We start from the raw sequence: 18,266 nt of genomic DNA on the forward strand, positions 1-18,266 counted from the left end.
GCTGAAGCAGGCTGGCTGCACTTTCCTCCCTTCCCACAGAGCCACAAGAACACAATGTTTATGCAACACTTCAGACCAGGGAGGCTYCTCAGGCCCCAGAATTTTCAGAACACTTCACAACATGGGGGTTGTCAGAATTTTGGCAGGGTTTTACCTTGGCAAAGAGGGTTTTTCCAGTGCCAGGGGGGCCGTACATCAGAATATTCCTRTAGAGGCTTTTGTTCTTTTTTGTGTTTCTCGTTGCTATGGCAATGTCTCTCACACGTGCTTCTAACTGGGGCTGAAAGAAAACAAAAGTAAAAATTTGAAGGAATGGGAAATGCTAAAAGAGCTGCACCTACCGGGGTCCCAGATCAGTACCTGAGGAAGGAGGCAGAACTCCAGGCTCAAGCTTTAAAGTCTTAACTTCAGCTGCTCATGACTCCACACCAGGGTCATTTCCTGTCCTATGTGAGGATTTACTCGATTTTCTGTCCACTTGGCTACAATTCTTTCATAAGAAAAAGCAGCAGTGCAGGAAGCAGTGCAGTGACTACTATAGGAACAGATAAAACCTAAAGGTTCACTTCCTATTGGATGGCCCTGRGAGGGATATTTCAAAACATCAGCAACTCTTKGCAGTGCTAATTCCTTCACAARTCATCAATTTGTATTTATATTTATSTGATACTGGGACAGAGCTATTCCTGCAGGAGCATTTTCTCTCAGCAGCTTCAAGCAGCTCTTCAATTTGCCAGGAATTAAATTCATATATAGAGAAGCAGCACTAATTAGCAAGTTAAGAACCAATCATAAGGTKGGKRAACACACCCAATATTTAGATKTTTTGGCCTAGAMGCAAGTCTAGGTTCAGTAATCCTTAACTTCAGRTGGCACAAGTGGAATTCTGAATCTTAACGTGCTGACTGCAGAGAGAAACTGCACCAGAGCAAGGACTGAACTAAGATTTCCAACAGCTTTTCACAGAGGAAAAAAGGTTAATGGGCTGCTTAAAGCATGTCACACTGAAAACAGAAAATTATTTATGGTCTGAACATCCCAAGGGTGCTGCCATGCCTCCAAAACTGCTGGAATTCCAGCCTTGGAAGTGAGTTTAAGGAAACAGCAGCTCTTATTGAGATTCTAAAGTCATCCTTCACAGAGAGCAAGACAGGAAAGCAGAGTACTCACACTGAGAACAACTCCTTCAAGGGCATCCTGAGCCTTGCTGGTGAGACGTTTACCAACCTTGAGAGGACAAATTCAGTTACTCACAGGTAGAAAACAACCACATTTTGACAATTTGGATTAAAAAATCTTCCAGAAAAACAGTGAGCTCAGCCCATCCAAGCCACCTCTAATATTACATTTATTCAGACCCAACAACAGTCCCAGCCTGAGTTTTGCGTGCTCCTTGCTGAGTGTAGCACAAAAACAAAGCTGATTTTTACCTTGAAAGGGTGTTTCAGGGCCTCCAGCACAGTGATCCGGGAGGTTTCCCTCACCAGGGAGGGTTTGCCCAGCCGTGCCTCGATGTAGCGCCCCGCTACCGCCGTGGCATTTTTGGCAGAATAAACCCCCACTGCCAGCAGGGTCAGCCCTGCCACCTGCAAAGGAAAAAGGGAAGAAAGATGAGGATAAAAAACCACTTGGCAAGGCAGCTGCGTGGGGAATTAAGATTCAGGACAAATGCTGACCAGGAGGGGTTTATTTTTGGTAAGGTGTTTTAGCCCTGCTCAGACAMTCAAGGTCTCTCACTCTTGCACAGCCAAAGGTAGAGGAAGCACTGAGTTCCCAATCCAAAAGTACAMCCTGCCCAAAAATGTGTGGGGATTTCCAGATTTTCAAATAAATGGAATAATGAGGATAAAACCACATCAGGCAGGTGCTGTCTGCCCTCACCATACCAGAAAATGATGCTGAATTCAAGGTTCCACAATAAAACATTGGAATTGTGGCAGCCACCAGCCACAGGGGAACAGGAGTACATCCTGCCCAAAAATATGTGGGGATTTCCAGATTTTCAAATAAATTGAGTAATGAGGATAAAACAACATGAGGCAGGTGTTGTTTGCCAGAATAGCCCTAACCATACCAGAAAATGATGCTGAATTCAAGGTTCTAAGATAAAATATCGGAATTGTGGCTGCCCCCAGGCATGGGGGAACAAACAGGAGCAGCCAGGGAAATGTGTGGGGCTTTCCAGCTTCTCAAATAAATGGAATAATGAGGATAAAACCACATCAGGCAGGTGCTGTCTGCCCTCACCATCCCAGAAAATGATGCTGAATTCAAGGCGTCAAGATAAAATATTGGAATTGTGGCAGCCACCAGCCACAGGGGAATTGGAGCAGCCAGGGAAATGTGTGGGGATTTTCAGATTTTCAAATAAATGGAATAATGAGGATAAAACAGCCACATCAGGCAGGTGCTGTTTGCYAGAATAGCCCTCACCATACCAGAAAATGAATTCAAGGTTCCACAATAAAACATCAGAATTGTGGCTGCCACCACAGAAGTGCACAGGAAAATGTGTGGGGCTTTCCAGCTTTTCACATAAATGGAATAATAAGGATAAAACCACATCAGGCAGGTGCTGTCTGCCCTCACCATACCAGCAAATGATGCTGAATTCAAGGTTCCACAATAAAACATCAGAATTGTGGCTGCCACCACAGAAGTGCACAGGGAAATGTGTGGGGCTTTCCAGCTTTTCACATAAATGGAATAATAAAGATAAAACCACATCAGGCAGGTGCTGTCTGCCCTCAGCATACCAGCAAATGATGCTGAATTCAAGGTTCCACAATAAAACATCAGAATTGTGGCTGCCACCACAGCAGTGCACAGCAGGGAACAAACAGGAGCAGCCAGGGAACATCTGCTGAAGGTGACAGCCATGCCAGCCCCAACAAAAGGTAGGCAAACACAYACAATATTCAGATTTTTTGGCCTAGAAGCAGATCTAGGCTCAGTAATCCTTAATTTCCAATGGCACAACAGGGAATTAGGAACTCAGAAACAGCAACAAAGCCAAAACCATCATGGGAATTACCATCACTGCATCGTGCTGCTCTTTCAAAAACCCCACAAGATGAGACATTCCCATCGATTTRCCAGTGAAGCAGAAAGATTCCAGACTTAGGAGTCAGCTTAAAGCTGATGCCAATAATTTATATCAGGGAAAAAAGCAAACTGCAGCAATTGCTTTTAAAACAAGCTGACTTGTCCTGCAAGCACAGAGCAAGGTCAAAAGCCTCAAGGACAGCAAGGATGGCTCTGTTCAATAAACCATGAGGCACCATCTGCTCGTTTTCACTCCACTGAAATGTGTGACATCACTTCTGCTCTGGATGGAAACACCAAGGGTTCAGAACTGTGAGTTCYAAGGTGCAAAAAGTGAGGGATCTCCACGCCCAATTCAGCTCAGATACAGAACACAAAATAGATTGCACCTTTTTAGCAGCCTCCCTCTAAAAACAGAGCCATGATCTCATGGTCTCATAGAGCAGTCAGTGCTAAACAAAGTTATCTGTGCCTGGATGGATGTGATGGAATTCTCACACTTTTAGACTTCATTGATGTTCATGTCACAAGATACAGAAAAATTGAGCTTTAAAAGTTTTGTATCAAACAAGATACAAGATCAAACAAGTTTTGTAACAATCAAGAACCCGACTGCCAACTCTAAAAATCAGTCAGATTACAGGGCCTACCTGTTTATCATAAAGTATCCAGCAAAGGAATGGGTCTCTGATCAATAAATAAAGTGAATTCCACTAAAAACACAACAAACCCAAAAGACTTGAAGTGGAAATTTTGGGGTTCTGCTTGGATGGGAAGARGTAGGGAAAGAGCAGCCCTTAGAATAGGCAGGAAGAGCTGAAAATTCAGGTCTCATTTAGAGGAACCCTAAAATAAGTGACTGATTCTCACCTTATAGTAACTTTCCAAAGCAACAGAAATTATGAGTTCCAGCTGTGCTATYCCCTTTCCAAAAATACACTTAACTTTTTTTTTTTAAGCTAAATGTCCCAAATTCACAAGACAAGAGCATGTCAGAAGCAAAAAAAATGACCATAATGCAGGAAATTGGTATCTGGGTCAAGTAAATCCACAGCTAAAAGCATCAAGAACTGATCTGCAAAAAGCTCTGAATGCTGCAGACACCCCAGGTACAGATGACAAAAGGATCCACTAAAAGCTTTTCTTGTTCTCCCCACTGCTCCCAGGCAAAGGATGTTTTGTATCAGCCTGTGTGTATAAAATYAGAGGGTGGAGCAGATGGCAGTGACTGATTTAAAGCAAAATTTCCATTTTAACCAGCCATGCTACCAAAAATATAATTTTTACTGCAGTTTTGTTATAAGTAGTACACTGAGAAACAACTTTATGTCCCCAAGGAGCCACTGCCATGCTCTTTTGTTCCTGTGAAAAGATGTTGGTCTGGCTTTTAATCAATTTATTCAGCACATGTAAGAGTTCTCTAAGTGCTCTCTAGGCTACATCAAAATTAGATATAAAGCTGTGACATAATCAGGAGTTTAACATACATTTACAGAAAGACTTTTATGGAATTTTTTTTTCAGATATCCCAACCTTACCGTGGCTGTAACTTTATCCCAGTCTGTAACAAAAGCACGGAATCCTTCCCCAAAGAGCATCCCAGCTGTCCTGTGGGAAGCAAAGAGCAAAGGGAGAAGGAGAAAAAGGGATTTCAAGGTGGGAATTGATAAATTTTAAAAACCAGACTTTCAGATTGACAACTTTTATCACAAGTCATAGCTAACTAAGGGCTCACCTCAGAATTAAAACGTGAACAAGCATGGAAAATACATTTATAATCACCTCATGTCTACATCTGAGCTGGGACTAAGTCCAGAAAAACRTCTGGCTATAAGATGGGATCAATTTATTTCTTTAATATATTTTTGTGCTGAAATCCAGGTATTTAATTACAAAGCTTTTTTTGTTCAAAATCTCAAAGGACCTAAAATTAACCAGTCCCCAAGCTAAACACCCACCCCTTTGGAGGCAGACTGCTTCACGCCTTTATGGKGTAAGTGCTGAAAGAACACAGGGAAACAAAAGAACTGAGGATKTGGAGAGTTACAGAGTCTCAGAGATTGGAATAATATTAGAAAAATTGTATCACTASAAACAATAAAAAAATTGTATCACTATCCCTGTGGTTGCCATTCAGGTSACAATGTAGCGAGAYAARKCAGAGAGTTCCCACTGCATTTGGRGTACTGGGACWGAGCTATTCCTGCAGGAGCATTTTCTCTCAGCAGCTTCAAGCAGCTCTTCAATTTGCCAGGAATTAAATTTATAGAGAAGCGGCGCTAATTAGCAAAAGAACCAATCATAAGGTGGGGAAACACACCCAATATTTAGATTTTTTGGGCCTAGAAGCAAGTSTAGGTTCAGWAATCCTTAACTTCAGATGGCACAAGTGGAATTCTGAATCTTAAACAAGGATTGAACTACGACTTCCAACTTTTCACGGAGGAAAAAAGGTTAACGGGCTGCTTAAAGCGCGTCACACATCCCCGTTTTTGGGAGCACAAGGGGACACAACACYGAGGAATAAACCCAGGTTCTCCCAMGCCATGGGACACATTTGGAGGAGCAGCAGGGTTGTCCTGCACCTACTTGAGGGACTCGAGCACGGTCTGGCGGTGCTCTGCAGCCTTGAGGCGGATCTGCTCGCGGATGATGTCGGCGTTCTCCCGCTCGGCCTTGGCGCGCGCCCGCGCCTCCGCTTCCACCCTCAGCATCTCGTTCTTGTGCCGCAGCTCCATCTCCCTCTCCACCGTGGCTTGGATGGGGAAAAAAGAAGCAGGAGAGAGGTCAAATTTTTGGCTGGGTTAATGTCAGGGAGCAGCAGAATAGTGGGGATGTTGCTGYGCAGAACTTGGAAGGAAGAGAAGCAAAACGGAGCTGCCGGTCCCAAACGGGATTTTGGAGGCTCTGTTATTTCAGACACACAGAATTGTGTGGAAGGAGAATTTGGGAGAAAAACGGAAACAAATCAGGAGATGAGATGAGGATTTCATGGCCAGCATCCTCTCCATCTTCAGGAATTCTGATTGCACCACCTTGATGCCTGAAGGCTGGACAGGTGAACTTGACATTCAAGTCTTTGTGCCTATGAGTAGGTGGACACTACAGGAGTAAAATACCCTACAGGAGTGAAAGAACCCAACCCTACAGGAATAAAATAACCCAACATTACAGGAGTAAAAGAATAAACTAGTAAAAATAACCCAACCCTACAGGAGTAAAAGAACCCAAACCTACAGGAGTGAATTAACCCAATCCTACAGGAGCAAAAGAACACAACTCTACAGGATTAAAAGAATCCAACCCTAAAAGAGTAAAGAAACCCAATCCTATATGAGTGAAATAAGCCAACCCTACAGGAGTAAAAAACCCCAATCCTACATAAATGAAAGAACCCAACCCTACAGGAGTAAAAGAACCCACTACAATAAGAGTGAAAGAACTCAACTGTAAAATAAAATAAAATAACCCAATCCTACAGGAGTAAAAGAACTCAGTACTACAGGGTTTCACCACTGAGCTGTTTTACTCAGGCCACACTTCCCTCATGGCTGGCAGCCAGCAGAGCTCAGCACAGCTGTCCACATCTGTGCTCGGAGCAAAGCCGCCTTCCCATCCCACTGAACCATACACAAATTGCCTTAAAACTTCTGAGATTTGTGCCCTACTGGAATCCCACTGGAGTTCTGCAAACAAAGGAATTCTGGCAATCCCCACAACAAAAGAAACTAAGAAAGGTTCACACTAAAACTTTTGTATTTTCTGCAGGAAACTGATGGAGATGAGGTGACACAGATTGAACCATTCCTCCCAGAAGCTGTTTTCATTTCTCTACCCTCCTCAAAACTATTTTATTTCAGATTATCCMGGTGTAAAACCAGAATTTCAGTTGCTCTACCAGGAGATGCTGCCAGTTCATTGGGAAACCCAGCAATAACAGGGCAGATGTTTAGGAGAGCAGCCCTTTCTAAAATTAACCTTGGAAGGAATTGGAAGTTTTTAACACTGCTGGGATTTACCAGTTTTTACCAATGTGATGTTAAATATAGCATGGACACAAAGATCAGTGCAAGGACTTCCTCACCCCCTCAGCAGCTGAACAAATGTGACTCACCACGCCTCATGGCCTCCTGCTTCTGCACAGATTCCTCCTGCTTCCTCAGATTTTCCTCATTAGCAAGTTGCTACGTGGAGAGATGACAGCAGAAGACATGTTAATGTGGCAAAAACTCCCTCAAATGTAAATTACAGCATTACAAATGTTTTCAAGAAGCTGGAGSTCAGGCTGAAGTACATTTTCAGAAGGCTCCCAGCCCTCAGAGCAGGAATTCATCCTACCTGCTGTCTCATCTGCTCGTCGTAGCGCTGCCGTGCCAGTTTGTCCTGGTACTGGGCTCTCTTCAAAAAAAAAAAAGAAAACAGAACTCAGAATACATAGATTAAGGAGTTTAAAAACAGCCTGGAGATGAAAGAAATCAAGTTTGGATTGTGCAGAGAAAGAAAAAAAAACAAAATAAAATGAGGAAACCCATGCAAACAAAAAATAATCCTGGGTTKGAATATGAACAGGGCAGAATATCCTTAGACAGCACCAAAAATTCCTTTATGCTGAGAAATCCCTATAGTCTGACTTCATTTTAAGAAAACACAGATATTAAAACAAAGAGCAAGTGTTTTTTGGCCCAGAAAAGGAGAATTCACTGGGAAAAACAAGATTTTCATGTTCTAAACCACATTATCTGGACTGGTGATGCAAGCAATAGAACTGCCAGGATATGCTGAGGGGCTCAGGTTTTGATAAGGATTTCCTTGTTCCTCATTAATTCCCCTCATCAATTTTACTCTGTAAATGGCAAATAAACCCACATTATCTACACAGAACTGGAAGTGGGCTGAGGATATGGAGGATGCACCAGGGGTGACATCATTCTCTATTCCAAACACAGRGACAGCAGAACAATTTGGGAATTATCTCCTCAGCAGAACAACTTGGGAATGATCTCCTCAGCAACTGTAAAACACAGAACTCCAGGAATAACCCATGCTTTAGTTTGCTGTGACTTCAAATGATGCCCTGTGAGCTGCAGGAGGTGAAGAGCCAACCCCTGAATGTGCAGCTGCTTCTGGGCCAGCCCYGCTCAAAGTCCAAACTCTGGCAGGGTGAAAGTACCATGTGCCAAATGAACAGCTCCAGAAACTCCCCAAGCTGGAAAATTAATTCCAATTAATCAATTCCCTCATCTCCTGTGCTCTCAGAGTAAAAAGGCACCATATTTGAGYYGTTAACATAAAGKSCAGCCTTTATTTTCCMTGTTTTRGGRTTAAAACAAACCAGGAAGCACCAAYGCTGCTCACAACAGACCCTCAGATTTGCACCATTTCTCCTTTTAAGATGTTTTTTTCCTGGCTAACTTGAAAGAAATAAGGTTTCAAGCTATTTAAGATTGAAATCCAAATAATTTCAGAGCCATTTCACCATCAGGCTTAAACACCACACTTGCTAATCCAGTATTTCTCAATGCTTCCCTAAAAAATCCTTTAGAAAAATTCCAAAAAGCAGAGAAAAATAAGAAACAGAAGGAGAAAAAATGCAACACCTTTGGATGTTAAAGAACTTGAGAACAAAAGTTCAAGAGGAAGAGCTGCAACTASAAAACCAGTTCAACATTACAAATCCAGGACAGAACAGGGGCTCAGCCTATGAACCCCCCAACACCTCTGACCCCAAAAGCTCCTTTCCCCCCAAAATTGGGATAATTAATGCATCATTGCCTTTTCCATAAGGGAAGATACAAACAAGGTCTCCCCTCACTTGGCTTCCCCCTCATTCCCTTACTGCTTGATGCTGTTTTGTTTCTTCATTGAGTGTTTTCCTTCTCTCTTCTGCCTGCACCCGGATCTGCTCATTCTTCAATTGTTCTATGGCAGCTTCRTACTCCTGGTGAAATAAAGAGAGATTTTAATGATCAGGAATTTATTTAATGTATCGTTTTATAGAGAAGTTGTAGTCCAAGAAATCCCTCTGTAATGAGTGGTACACTTAAAAAATGATCATAAAATATGATGGTAAGAAATGTCATAATCAACCATTTCAGGATGAAACACAATTWAAAAAATTACATCCAACAAAYCAACCAAAACMCAAACAATCCCTAAATTCCTGAGAATTTTGTCCTTCACCCAACTACTTTAAATGCAGAACACCMTTGTYATTAYCCCAAAAACAGCAGTGATAYTCTAGGAGTTACAAAATCACTCAGRACAAGCAAGTTTTAATCAAAGCCAYCAAATATGTGTCAGAATAGCCAAATTGGCCAAATTCGCTTGTATTTCACCTTCCAGAACTGCTTTATTTTTAAAGGCAAATCAATAATATTTGCTGAAGCTGAACAGCAACCAGAAAAACATCTCWTCCTCTGCAGAGAAGAGATTTCAGCTTCTGTCCCTTCCAATYTAGCAGCTGCCTGAGAAATTCCAGCAGGAGGGATTCCATACCTTCAGTTTGGTTTGCTGTTCCAGCTGCAAGGTCTGCTCCTGCATCTGGGCGAGGCTCAGAGCATCTTTTGCATGGCCTGGACAGTGGGAAGAGATTACAAACAGTGAGAGGTTTTTTTCTGAGAAAAGAGGATCCTCAGACTGTTCAATCCTCACAGCTCCAGCTACGCCTGCCTGGAACACAGCTCTGCCATGGAACATTTAACCCTCCCTGGTAAAAACGGCCATGAAACTTCTCAGCATTCCTGTGGAAAGGTTTACCCTGTGGAGAAGGGTAAACCAAGGTTCAACCAAGGCCAGGTTGGATGGGTTTGGAGCAAGCTGGGATAGAGGAAGGTGTCCCTGCCCTTGGCATGGGGTGGAATTGGATGGGCTCCCTCCACACCCATTTTGTGACTTTATAAAGGGTCTCTCTTTCTTTTCCCAAGCCTTGTTGAAGGCATTCAGAGCTCAGTGACTGGAAATGCTGATCCTGGTGCCCCACAGAGCACGGCAGGAGCCTGAGRCTGCCCTGGTCAGGACATGGGGTACCACAGGATGGGCTCAGTGCCCCCTCTGCTCCACAGGATCGTGTCTGGACAGTCCAGGAATACCCCCAGTGATGGACACTCCGCACCCTCTCTGCTCTCTATCCCAGTGCTCGGTCACCGCACATGAAATAAGCTCTTCCTCACGTCCYGGTGGAATTTCCYGGGCATCAGCTCCTGCCCGTTCCTCGTGTCCCATCCCGRGCCCCGCGGAGCAGAGCCCGGCCCATCCTCGCTCCCACCTTTTCAGCCATTAACGCACCCCGAGGAGCTCTCCCGCCCTCCCGCCCCGTCCCCTCACGCACGGGACGCGTCCAGCTCCCGCGCCGCCTTGGCCGCGCGCTCCAGGCCCGTGGGGTCGAAGTTGCTCCATTTGTCCTTGGGCGCCTGGCGGTCCCCGGAGCCGCCACCACCGGGGGCGGGCGGCAGGGAGAGGCCAGCCCCGCTGCCCGCGCCTGTCCCGGGGCCGCCGGGTGCCGCGTCCCCGCCGCCGCCCGGGGCGGCCCCGCGGTTCAGCCCGAACAGCCACGACATGAGGGCGGCGGCGGCGGCTGCACGCGGGGGACGCGCCGCGSCCAGCGCGCATGCGCGGGAGGGCGGGCCGGCCTCCCATTGGCCCGCGGTGGAGGGTGCGTCACCACCGAGGGCTCCACGCCGCGTTTTTATTGGCGGAGAGGCGCCGCGTGTGGGGTTTGATTGGCTGAGAGCGGAGAGAGGGGCGGGACTACCGGGATGGGGACGGAGAGCCGGGAAGGACAAACAAAGCGGGCGGCGCTTCCGCGTAGCAACGGGAGTGTGGGGTGTTGCTAAGGGCCGTGAGGCGGAGCGCGGCCTTGGGGTTATCCCGGATTTCCTCTGGGAATCGGTTCCTTGGGATGGGAGAAGCGAGGGGAAAGCGGAAAAGAGAAGGGCAAACGCGGAGAAACCCATCAATGTGGTTATCTGGGAGAAAGAGCGGGATTTGCTATGGAGGTCAGCTCCTTATGCAAATTCTGGGAATGGGAAAGGCAAGGTAAAAGCTTTTGTAGAAAGAGAGTGAAAGGAAACCCATCTGACCTGGGATAAAGAGCAGGATTTMCTTGCAAATCAGGACCTAAAGCAACACAGATGACACAGAAGATGACACAGAAGGGAAGCACAGGGAAACCCATCTCAGTGGTTATCTGGGATAAAGAGTTGGATTTCCCGTGGAAATCAGGTTCTTATCCAACTGTTTGGAATGGGAAAGATGATAGGAAAGGCTTTAGAGAAGGGAAGTGCTGTGAAAGTCAGAAACACATGAAACTCTGCAGCCTGAAATGAGGTAAAATGTAGAACACCCCTGGAGCACCCCTGGAGCATGCACCACAGGCTGGGGGTGCCTTCTTGGCTGTTCTTTTATTTAAATTTCCCTGTTTCTTCCAAAATGGATGCTTAGAATCATGGAATCGAGGGATTTCCTGAGCTGAAAGGGMCCTACAAGGATCAGAGTCCAACTCCTGGCCCCACACAGGACACCCCAAAAATCCCACCCTGTGCCTGASTGTGTTCCTCATAAATATTTACCAATTCTGCCAAGATTTCAGYGACTTTTTGGCTCCTTGTACAACAATTCTTACCGGAACCACGACTTCACCAAGACCGGGATTTTTCTATTTTTACATTTTCAACACATTTTTTGAGGGAYGGGATGAAATTTCCTGTAACCCAGACTATGCAGTCATGGGTGGAACACTCAYTTCCCAGTCATTTTAAAATCACAATGATTTAACGTGGTGATCTCAGCTTTCCCCAACTTTTATAATTCTGTGAATGSCAGCTTTTCAACCCTTAGAACAAAACCCACAATTCACAGATTTGCTGTTTTCACCATGGAGCACAAAGGAACCATTCAGAAGCTCTCGTATTTATATTTAATTGTCTTCAAAAGGGTGTGTTACAAATGAAGGGGGGTTGATGACACATTAATGGATTAATTAACTATGCAGGGAGCTGTGCAAACTGAATTTCTGTCCTACAGCAAGAACAAACAGAATCATCTCATCACGTGAGCTCTTCCAGGGGCTTTATCACCCCTTCTCCACTGAGATTAATCAGTCACAAACTGCACATTCCARAGGAGGGCACGAATCATGTGAAAATCTCTTTGTAGAGTTAATGAATGACTCAATTCCTTTTCCATCCCTTCCTCCTGGATGAGGCAGCCCRAGGAAAATGCTCCATGAAGGTGGAGATGAAGGATTCAGTGYTCAGGAGAGGAGATCAGGGATAAARTTCCAAAAGGAGCTGYTTTAAGAAAGRTTTGGGACGCCTCAAGGGGCTCTCCAACAATTTTGAAAACAAGTTCAGCGTGTAGGACAAAAAAGCAACAAATTTAAAACWGAGCAAGTGTTACTGAAGGAGGGTGTTCACCCTGATGCTGGGGTTTAGCAGAGAAATATAAACATTTCTTTACAGCCCTAAGCCCTGAACTTTGAAACCATTTGCTTGGTCACAAGGTATTTATAATTAATTTGCCTTTTTTTTTTACCAGCTCCCCTATCCAGAGTAGTTTAGTGACAGCAAGCTCAAGCCTGGGATCAAAGGGAAAGCACCAAATTTACTCTTCTCCCTTAAAAAKATCTTTTTAAAGTGTTTAAAACCTTGATTTTTAAGTGTAGCTTAAGCTTAGCACTGGGTGGAAGCCCAAGACAAGACACCAGAGATGTGCTGTGAGAGGAATGATAGTGCTGGAGATTTACTGCCTGTAATCAGTCACARGTTAATTAATCTCCATTAAGACAACAAGACTCCCATTTGGTGAAAAGGGGTTGCAGGAATGCCAGAGCAATCCAGTGGTGATGATCCAGGCAGGACCACACTGGTGTGTGAATTAGAAATAAAAATAAGTGCTTTAGGTGGTCTTGCTGTCTGAATTTTCTGGACTCTGCTGCTCCTTGAGCTCAGCTGAGGGCTGAGAGCCCTGCAGGGGAAGCACATTCCCAGGATTTTTTAACTCCCTGCTCCCTCACACTGCAGATTCAGCAGCTGTTGGCAGCAGGAATGGATTTGGCCACGTGGAATCTTTCTCTGAGCAACCCGGATGAAAGTCCTGAACGTGCTCATGAGCTGCAAAAACAAAACTGTATCGACCTTTCATAAATAGAGAACAGGCAGCAAGCAAGCAACAGTGAGGATTCACCCCTCTGCCTTCTGTTTGTTATTTGCCAGGCATCTTTAGATAAAATGGGCACAGATTTGGCATCTTTTAGGTCAGATTGGTTGTTGCAGCCAGCCAAGCCAAACCTTTCAGCTTTGGGAGAGCTCRGCTGAGGACAGGCTGTGGGCTGGACAAGCAGGACACCTCAGGGGACAGCACAGGCTGGGAGATGAGGGATTTCCTCCCCTGGCTCCTCCTTTTTGTCCAAGTCCGTGTCCAAGAAGATCCCTTGCAGTGCTGGGAATCCGCTCGCTGTGCTCTGTCACGCTCTCTGTCTGTGCTTGTATCCCTGGGCCTCTGTGGCTGGAGAAACACAAGGAATGCAAAGTCAAGCTTTACCCACCCATGAGCAGAAATCTCACCCCCGTGGTCATTTTTGCTCTCAAATAAAAATGCTTTTGTTGGGTAAAAGGCCGAGCTTCTGCACAGCCACACTGCTGTGTTTAGCTCTGACTCCATCCTAGCAGGAATCCTCAATGTTCCTTGACAAAAAGTGGCTTTTGGGCAGCAGAAGGAAGAAAGGAGATGTGTTGTGTCTTAATGACTGGCTTTAATCATTATCTGCTCTGGTTTTAATAACTTTTAATAATTACCTGTTCATGTCTTAAAAACTGGCTTTTATAATTATTTGCTCCTTTCTTAATAACTTTTAATAGTTACCTGTTCCTGTCTTAAAAACTGGCTTTTATAATTATTTGCTCCTGTCTTAATAACTTTTAATAGTTACCTGTTCCAGTCATAAAAACTGGCTTTTATAATTATCTGCTTCTCTCTTAATAAATTTAATAATAATCTACTCCTGTCTTAAAAACTGGCTTAATAACTGCTGCCTGCCACGCTGGGCAGTGAAGGGTAGCCAGGAATTCAAATGACTTTTAAACAGCACTTCCACTGCCCATGCCAGCTTTTATTCTCATCCCAAATTAACTCCACTGCGCACTATTCCTCTTGCGTGCGATAAACTCCACTAGGAGGAGTCTTACTCTTAAAAATGGGAGGAAAAACCCAGGAAAAGCTGGAAGAAGGGTGATGAGCATGGAATATCCCAGCTCTGGGCACCCCTGTGTGATCTCGGGGTCCCTGGGGACACTTGGCCGAGGACATTCCCTGTCCCCTGCTCACCTGGCTGCCTGCGCACCGTGCGGCAGAGCCTCTTGCCGGGCTGCTCGCTGTACACGGGCTTGACACACACGGTGCTGGTGGTGCCCGAGGGCAGCTCGGTCAGCAGAACGCTGCGCACCTCCGGGGACACGCTGAGCACCGAGGAGAGGCCGCTCTGCCGCCGGCACCGCACCCGGTAACCCAGCACCGCCCCGTCGGCTGAGTCCCAGGACGCTCTCAGGCTGTTGGGACCCGCGTCCTCRAAGCGGAGGTGCCTCACTCGGGAGCCCTCTGGGGAGAGAAGGGCCGTGTTAACGCAGGATAGGGTTTCAGGGTGATTCCGAACGTTCCCTGCTCTTCCCGAGGGGAATCTGCCAGCCAGGTGGGCTGGTGGAGGAATAAAATCAATCTGCATYTCYSCRGTGAAGGACTGAGCCTCARCCTKGTTTGGTGTRGRGATAAAATCARTCTGMACCTCCCCAGTGAAGGACTGAGCCTCAGCCTCCTTTGGTGGAGGGATAAAATCAATCTGAACCTCCCCAGTGAAGGAACTCAGCCCCAGCCTGGGCTCTGGAGGGGTAAAATCGGTCTGGATCTCCCCAGTGAAGGAGCTCAGCCCCAGCCTGGTTTGGTGCAGGGATAAAATCAGTCTGAACCTCCCCTTCTTTAGGGAGGCTCCTGGATCTCCAGGTCCGTTGTGGCTGTGATTGCCCCAGAGTAGCCACAGAGAAGACAGGAGGGAAAAGCAGGTTTTTCACTATTTTACTGAGATTCCTGGATCTCCAGGTCCATTCTGGCTGTGACTGCCCCAGAACAGCCGCAGAGGAAACAGGAAAGGCAGGGTTTTTCACTATTTTAGGGAGGCTCCTGGATTTCCAGGTCCATTCTGGCTGTGACTGCCCCAGAGCAGCCACAGAGGAGACAGGAAAGGCAGGGTTTTTCACTATTTTAGGGAGATTCCTGGATCTCCAGGTCAATTCTGGCCATGACTGCCCCATCAGCTCAGGCTCTGTCACTCCCTSTGTGATTCTCCTCCAGCCTTTCCACACCTGCTGCACCCTGGCACACCCAGAGCTGCTTTCCCCCTGCACACCACCCCATCCACTGACCCCTCTGCCTTCCCCTGGGCACAGGCGACCCTCTGGGGACACCTCAGGGTGCAGCCTCGCTCACCTTCCTGGGTGCAGGCTTTGGCTGACAGCGATTTCTCCTTGCCAGATTTATAAATGGCCGTCACTGTCACCAGGTAGGTGGTGTTGGGTGCCAGCTGCTCCACCACGGTGCTGTTGTGGCTCCCGTCCAGCTGGAGCTCCGTCACCGCGTTCCCCGGCAGAGGCCCGTACAGCACCCGGTAGCTGAGGACGCTGTCCAGCAGGGGAGCCCAGCTCACGTGGAAGCTGCGTGGGCCAGACTCGGAGATGAGCACCTGCACTGGGCTGATTTCCTCTGGAAGGAATGCAAAGAGATGTGAATGAGATGTGAGTTTATTGAGCTGCATCGCATTGGGCTTGAAGGATGGGGTGTTAAAATCAACCCGGCAAGTGGATGGTGATACTGATCCAAGCCAAAGAAAAAAGATTTCTTTGTGGGCAGAACAGCTCAGCCAGAGTTGTTCTTGCAGACAGAAAATTAATATTTTGTACAAGCTCACTTTGACTTTGCCACCCCTGCCCAGGTTTTCAGTTTGTCACCTTTTTGCAGGCTGTTATCCAGCATAAATCTGAGTTCTTTTCTGCACAGAGGAGCTGCTTCCTGCTCTGAGCACTCCCTCCTCCTGTCCTCTCAAACAGAGGCTTCCCTTAGGTTTTTTGTGGGCAAAAAAAAAGGGGGAAAAAAGGGGAAAAAAAGGGAAAAAGAGAAACCCTTTTTCTTTGGGCTTTGCTGACTTGGATGAGTATCAACATCCAGCACCCTCCAGCCTCAGGCAGGAGCCAGGGATCATCTCCTTGTCCCCAGAGCAAGGCAATGTGCCCAAGCCATACCAATTTTACCTGCCAGCGTGGTGACCCTCGTGGTCTGGGGTGGGAAGTAGTGCACGTTGGATTCAGGGATCAGGGCCACYTCATAAGTGGTTTCTGGCTCGAGATCGCTCAGCACGAGGCTGGTGACAGCCCCAGACACCTGCTGGGTCCTCTTCCTTGCCACATCAGCCGCTGGGGTGTATTCCAGGGTGTAGTAGCCACTGTCCTGGGATAGGAGTTTGGGCCACATCAGGCGGAAGCTGCTGGAGGTGACATCTGTGGCATGGAGCCGGTTGGCTCGGATGACATCTGGAACAGGACAGTGGCCAGAAATCAAAACCAGAGCATGGGACAGCTGCAACCCCAGTTCTGAAATCACTACTGACACCAAACCAGAGCATGGGACATCTGCAACCCCAGCCATTCTGAAATCACTGCTGACACCAAACCAGAGCATGGAACACCTGCAACCCCAGTCCTGAAATCACTGCTGATATCAAACCAGAGCATGGGACATCTGCAACTCCAGCCATTCTGAAATCACTGCTGACACCAAACCAGAGTATTGGGACACCTCCAACCCCAGCCATTCTGCAGCTGACAGCACCACTGACACCTGGAGCAAACAAGGTGTGGAAATCCCTGTGGAAATCACCTGCCAGTGAAGCCAAACCACTGAATTCCTGTACAAGGAGCAGCACAGAGTGTGAAGAGCTCATTTCTGCTGCTCTCTGCCTGTCCCAGTGGGCAGGAAAGGGCAGCAGCCGGGGACTGCCCAGCCCTGCTGAGCCAGCTGGACCCATCCCAGCTGAGGTCACTCCCTGYGGGGTTTCACAGAGCTCCGTTGTTCGGTGACATTCAACACTCAGAGCCCTCTTGTGCCACCTCACCTCTCGCTGCCCCTGCACAGAGGGGCCTTCTCTTCRAGGCTCCTGCTACCTTGGGTTTCCAGACCCCAAATGCCAGGCACAAATACCTCTTGTGGTGCTGGGCAGCTCCCCCAGCTCYCTCTGCCACTTGACCCTGCTGACCTGCGTGGTCTTCTGAGCCCGTTTTGGGCAGAATTCCACTGCTTTCTGGTCTTCCAGAAACACACATGACTTTGTTTCTAGCTCCGGGGAAGTGGCATAGGAACACATAAAAATGCTTTTCTGTTTTTAAAGGATTTTTTTTAACTTTGAAGTGCTCCTAAATCCTTACAATAAACCCTCCCTATCATGCTGAGACACTCACAGAGCTCTCTAGGCAGCTCTCATCAGCTCTGCATTGCACAGAGGCACAAAATTCCTCCCAAACCTGCAAGACGGGGTTATTTTCACTCCCAGACTCATCCTTTAAGCGGGAGAGGATCAGCCCTCCTCCTCCGAGGCCCTGCCAACCTCCCTGTACCAAAGCAAACAGCCTCAGTTTTTCCTCTGAGCTGTTCCCTGGCTCTCCCAGGCAGGCAGGAACATTTCCCTGCTCCGTGCCCATCCCAGCCAGCAGCACTCCACCCACGGGGAGAGGGGGAGGCAGGAGCAGCAGTCCTGGGGCGCTGCACCCTTCCCTGAGCCCCACAAACACCAGGGGCCGAGCACAGAGGARCAGGGAGCACAGGAAAGGCCTCAGTCCTGCCAAAAATCCTGCCCAAAATCCTGCCAAAAGCTCCGGGAATGGAAAGAAGTGAGCCTGGAGGCAGGGAGGGTGTGAATAAAAGGGGCAGATCAAAGGACAGGGGGCAGGATCCCGCAGCAGACAGCTCTGCCCCTTGTGCCAGGCCCCAGATGCCTTCAGCATACAAAGAGGGGAAAAAACCTGAAAAATAACATCCACAATGTGCTCCCAGCCACTCGTGGATCCCAGAGGGAAGCTGAGAGTTAATGTCCTGTCCTAGACCCAGCCAGTGCCTGCTGAGTGACTCTCAGGGACAGCTTGGGACACACTTTCCCTCCACCTCCTGCCTCTCCAGCTCGGGACACA

The 18,266-nt window shown here is 47.3% G+C and overlaps 2 protein-coding genes across 2 annotated transcripts in view; both read right to left on the reverse strand.

Annotated features, from left to right (window-relative positions):
- The window catches only part of LOC130585801 (ATPase family AAA domain-containing protein 3-like), a 29,741-nt gene extending 19,116 nt beyond the window's left edge, over window positions 1-10,625 (reverse strand). Inside the window, exons 1-10 of the mRNA XM_057386434.1 lie at window positions 10,373-10,625; window positions 9,541-9,617; window positions 8,882-8,983; window positions 7,384-7,443; window positions 7,160-7,229; window positions 5,635-5,800; window positions 4,584-4,653; window positions 1,431-1,586; window positions 1,171-1,227; window positions 155-280 (exon numbers count right to left, since the gene is read on the reverse strand). Of these exons, the coding sequence (XP_057242417.1) occupies window positions 155-280; window positions 1,171-1,227; window positions 1,431-1,586; window positions 4,584-4,653; window positions 5,635-5,800; window positions 7,160-7,229; window positions 7,384-7,443; window positions 8,882-8,983; window positions 9,541-9,617; window positions 10,373-10,601 (1,113 nt within the window). The 5' untranslated portion in view covers window positions 10,602-10,625. The remainder of the gene's footprint in view (window positions 1-154; window positions 281-1,170; window positions 1,228-1,430; window positions 1,587-4,583; window positions 4,654-5,634; window positions 5,801-7,159; window positions 7,230-7,383; window positions 7,444-8,881; window positions 8,984-9,540; window positions 9,618-10,372) is intronic.
- A 1,893-nt stretch (window positions 10,626-12,518) lies between these two features.
- Window positions 12,519-18,266, reverse strand: part of VWA1 (von Willebrand factor A domain containing 1) — a 14,652-nt gene continuing 8,904 nt past the window's right edge. Inside the window, exons 3-6 of the mRNA XM_057386435.1 lie at window positions 16,338-16,616; window positions 15,520-15,792; window positions 14,368-14,637; window positions 12,519-13,548 (exon numbers count right to left, since the gene is read on the reverse strand). Coding sequence (XP_057242418.1) covers window positions 13,508-13,548; window positions 14,368-14,637; window positions 15,520-15,792; window positions 16,338-16,616 — 863 coding nt within the window. The 3' untranslated portion in view covers window positions 12,519-13,507. The remainder of the gene's footprint in view (window positions 13,549-14,367; window positions 14,638-15,519; window positions 15,793-16,337; window positions 16,617-18,266) is intronic.

This window comes from Malurus melanocephalus, unplaced genomic scaffold (assembly GCF_030028575.1).
Source record: "Malurus melanocephalus ecotype Western Australia unplaced genomic scaffold, MMel_1.1 scaffold_966, whole genome shotgun sequence".
Taxonomy (NCBI): Eukaryota; Metazoa; Chordata; class Aves; order Passeriformes; family Maluridae; genus Malurus; species Malurus melanocephalus.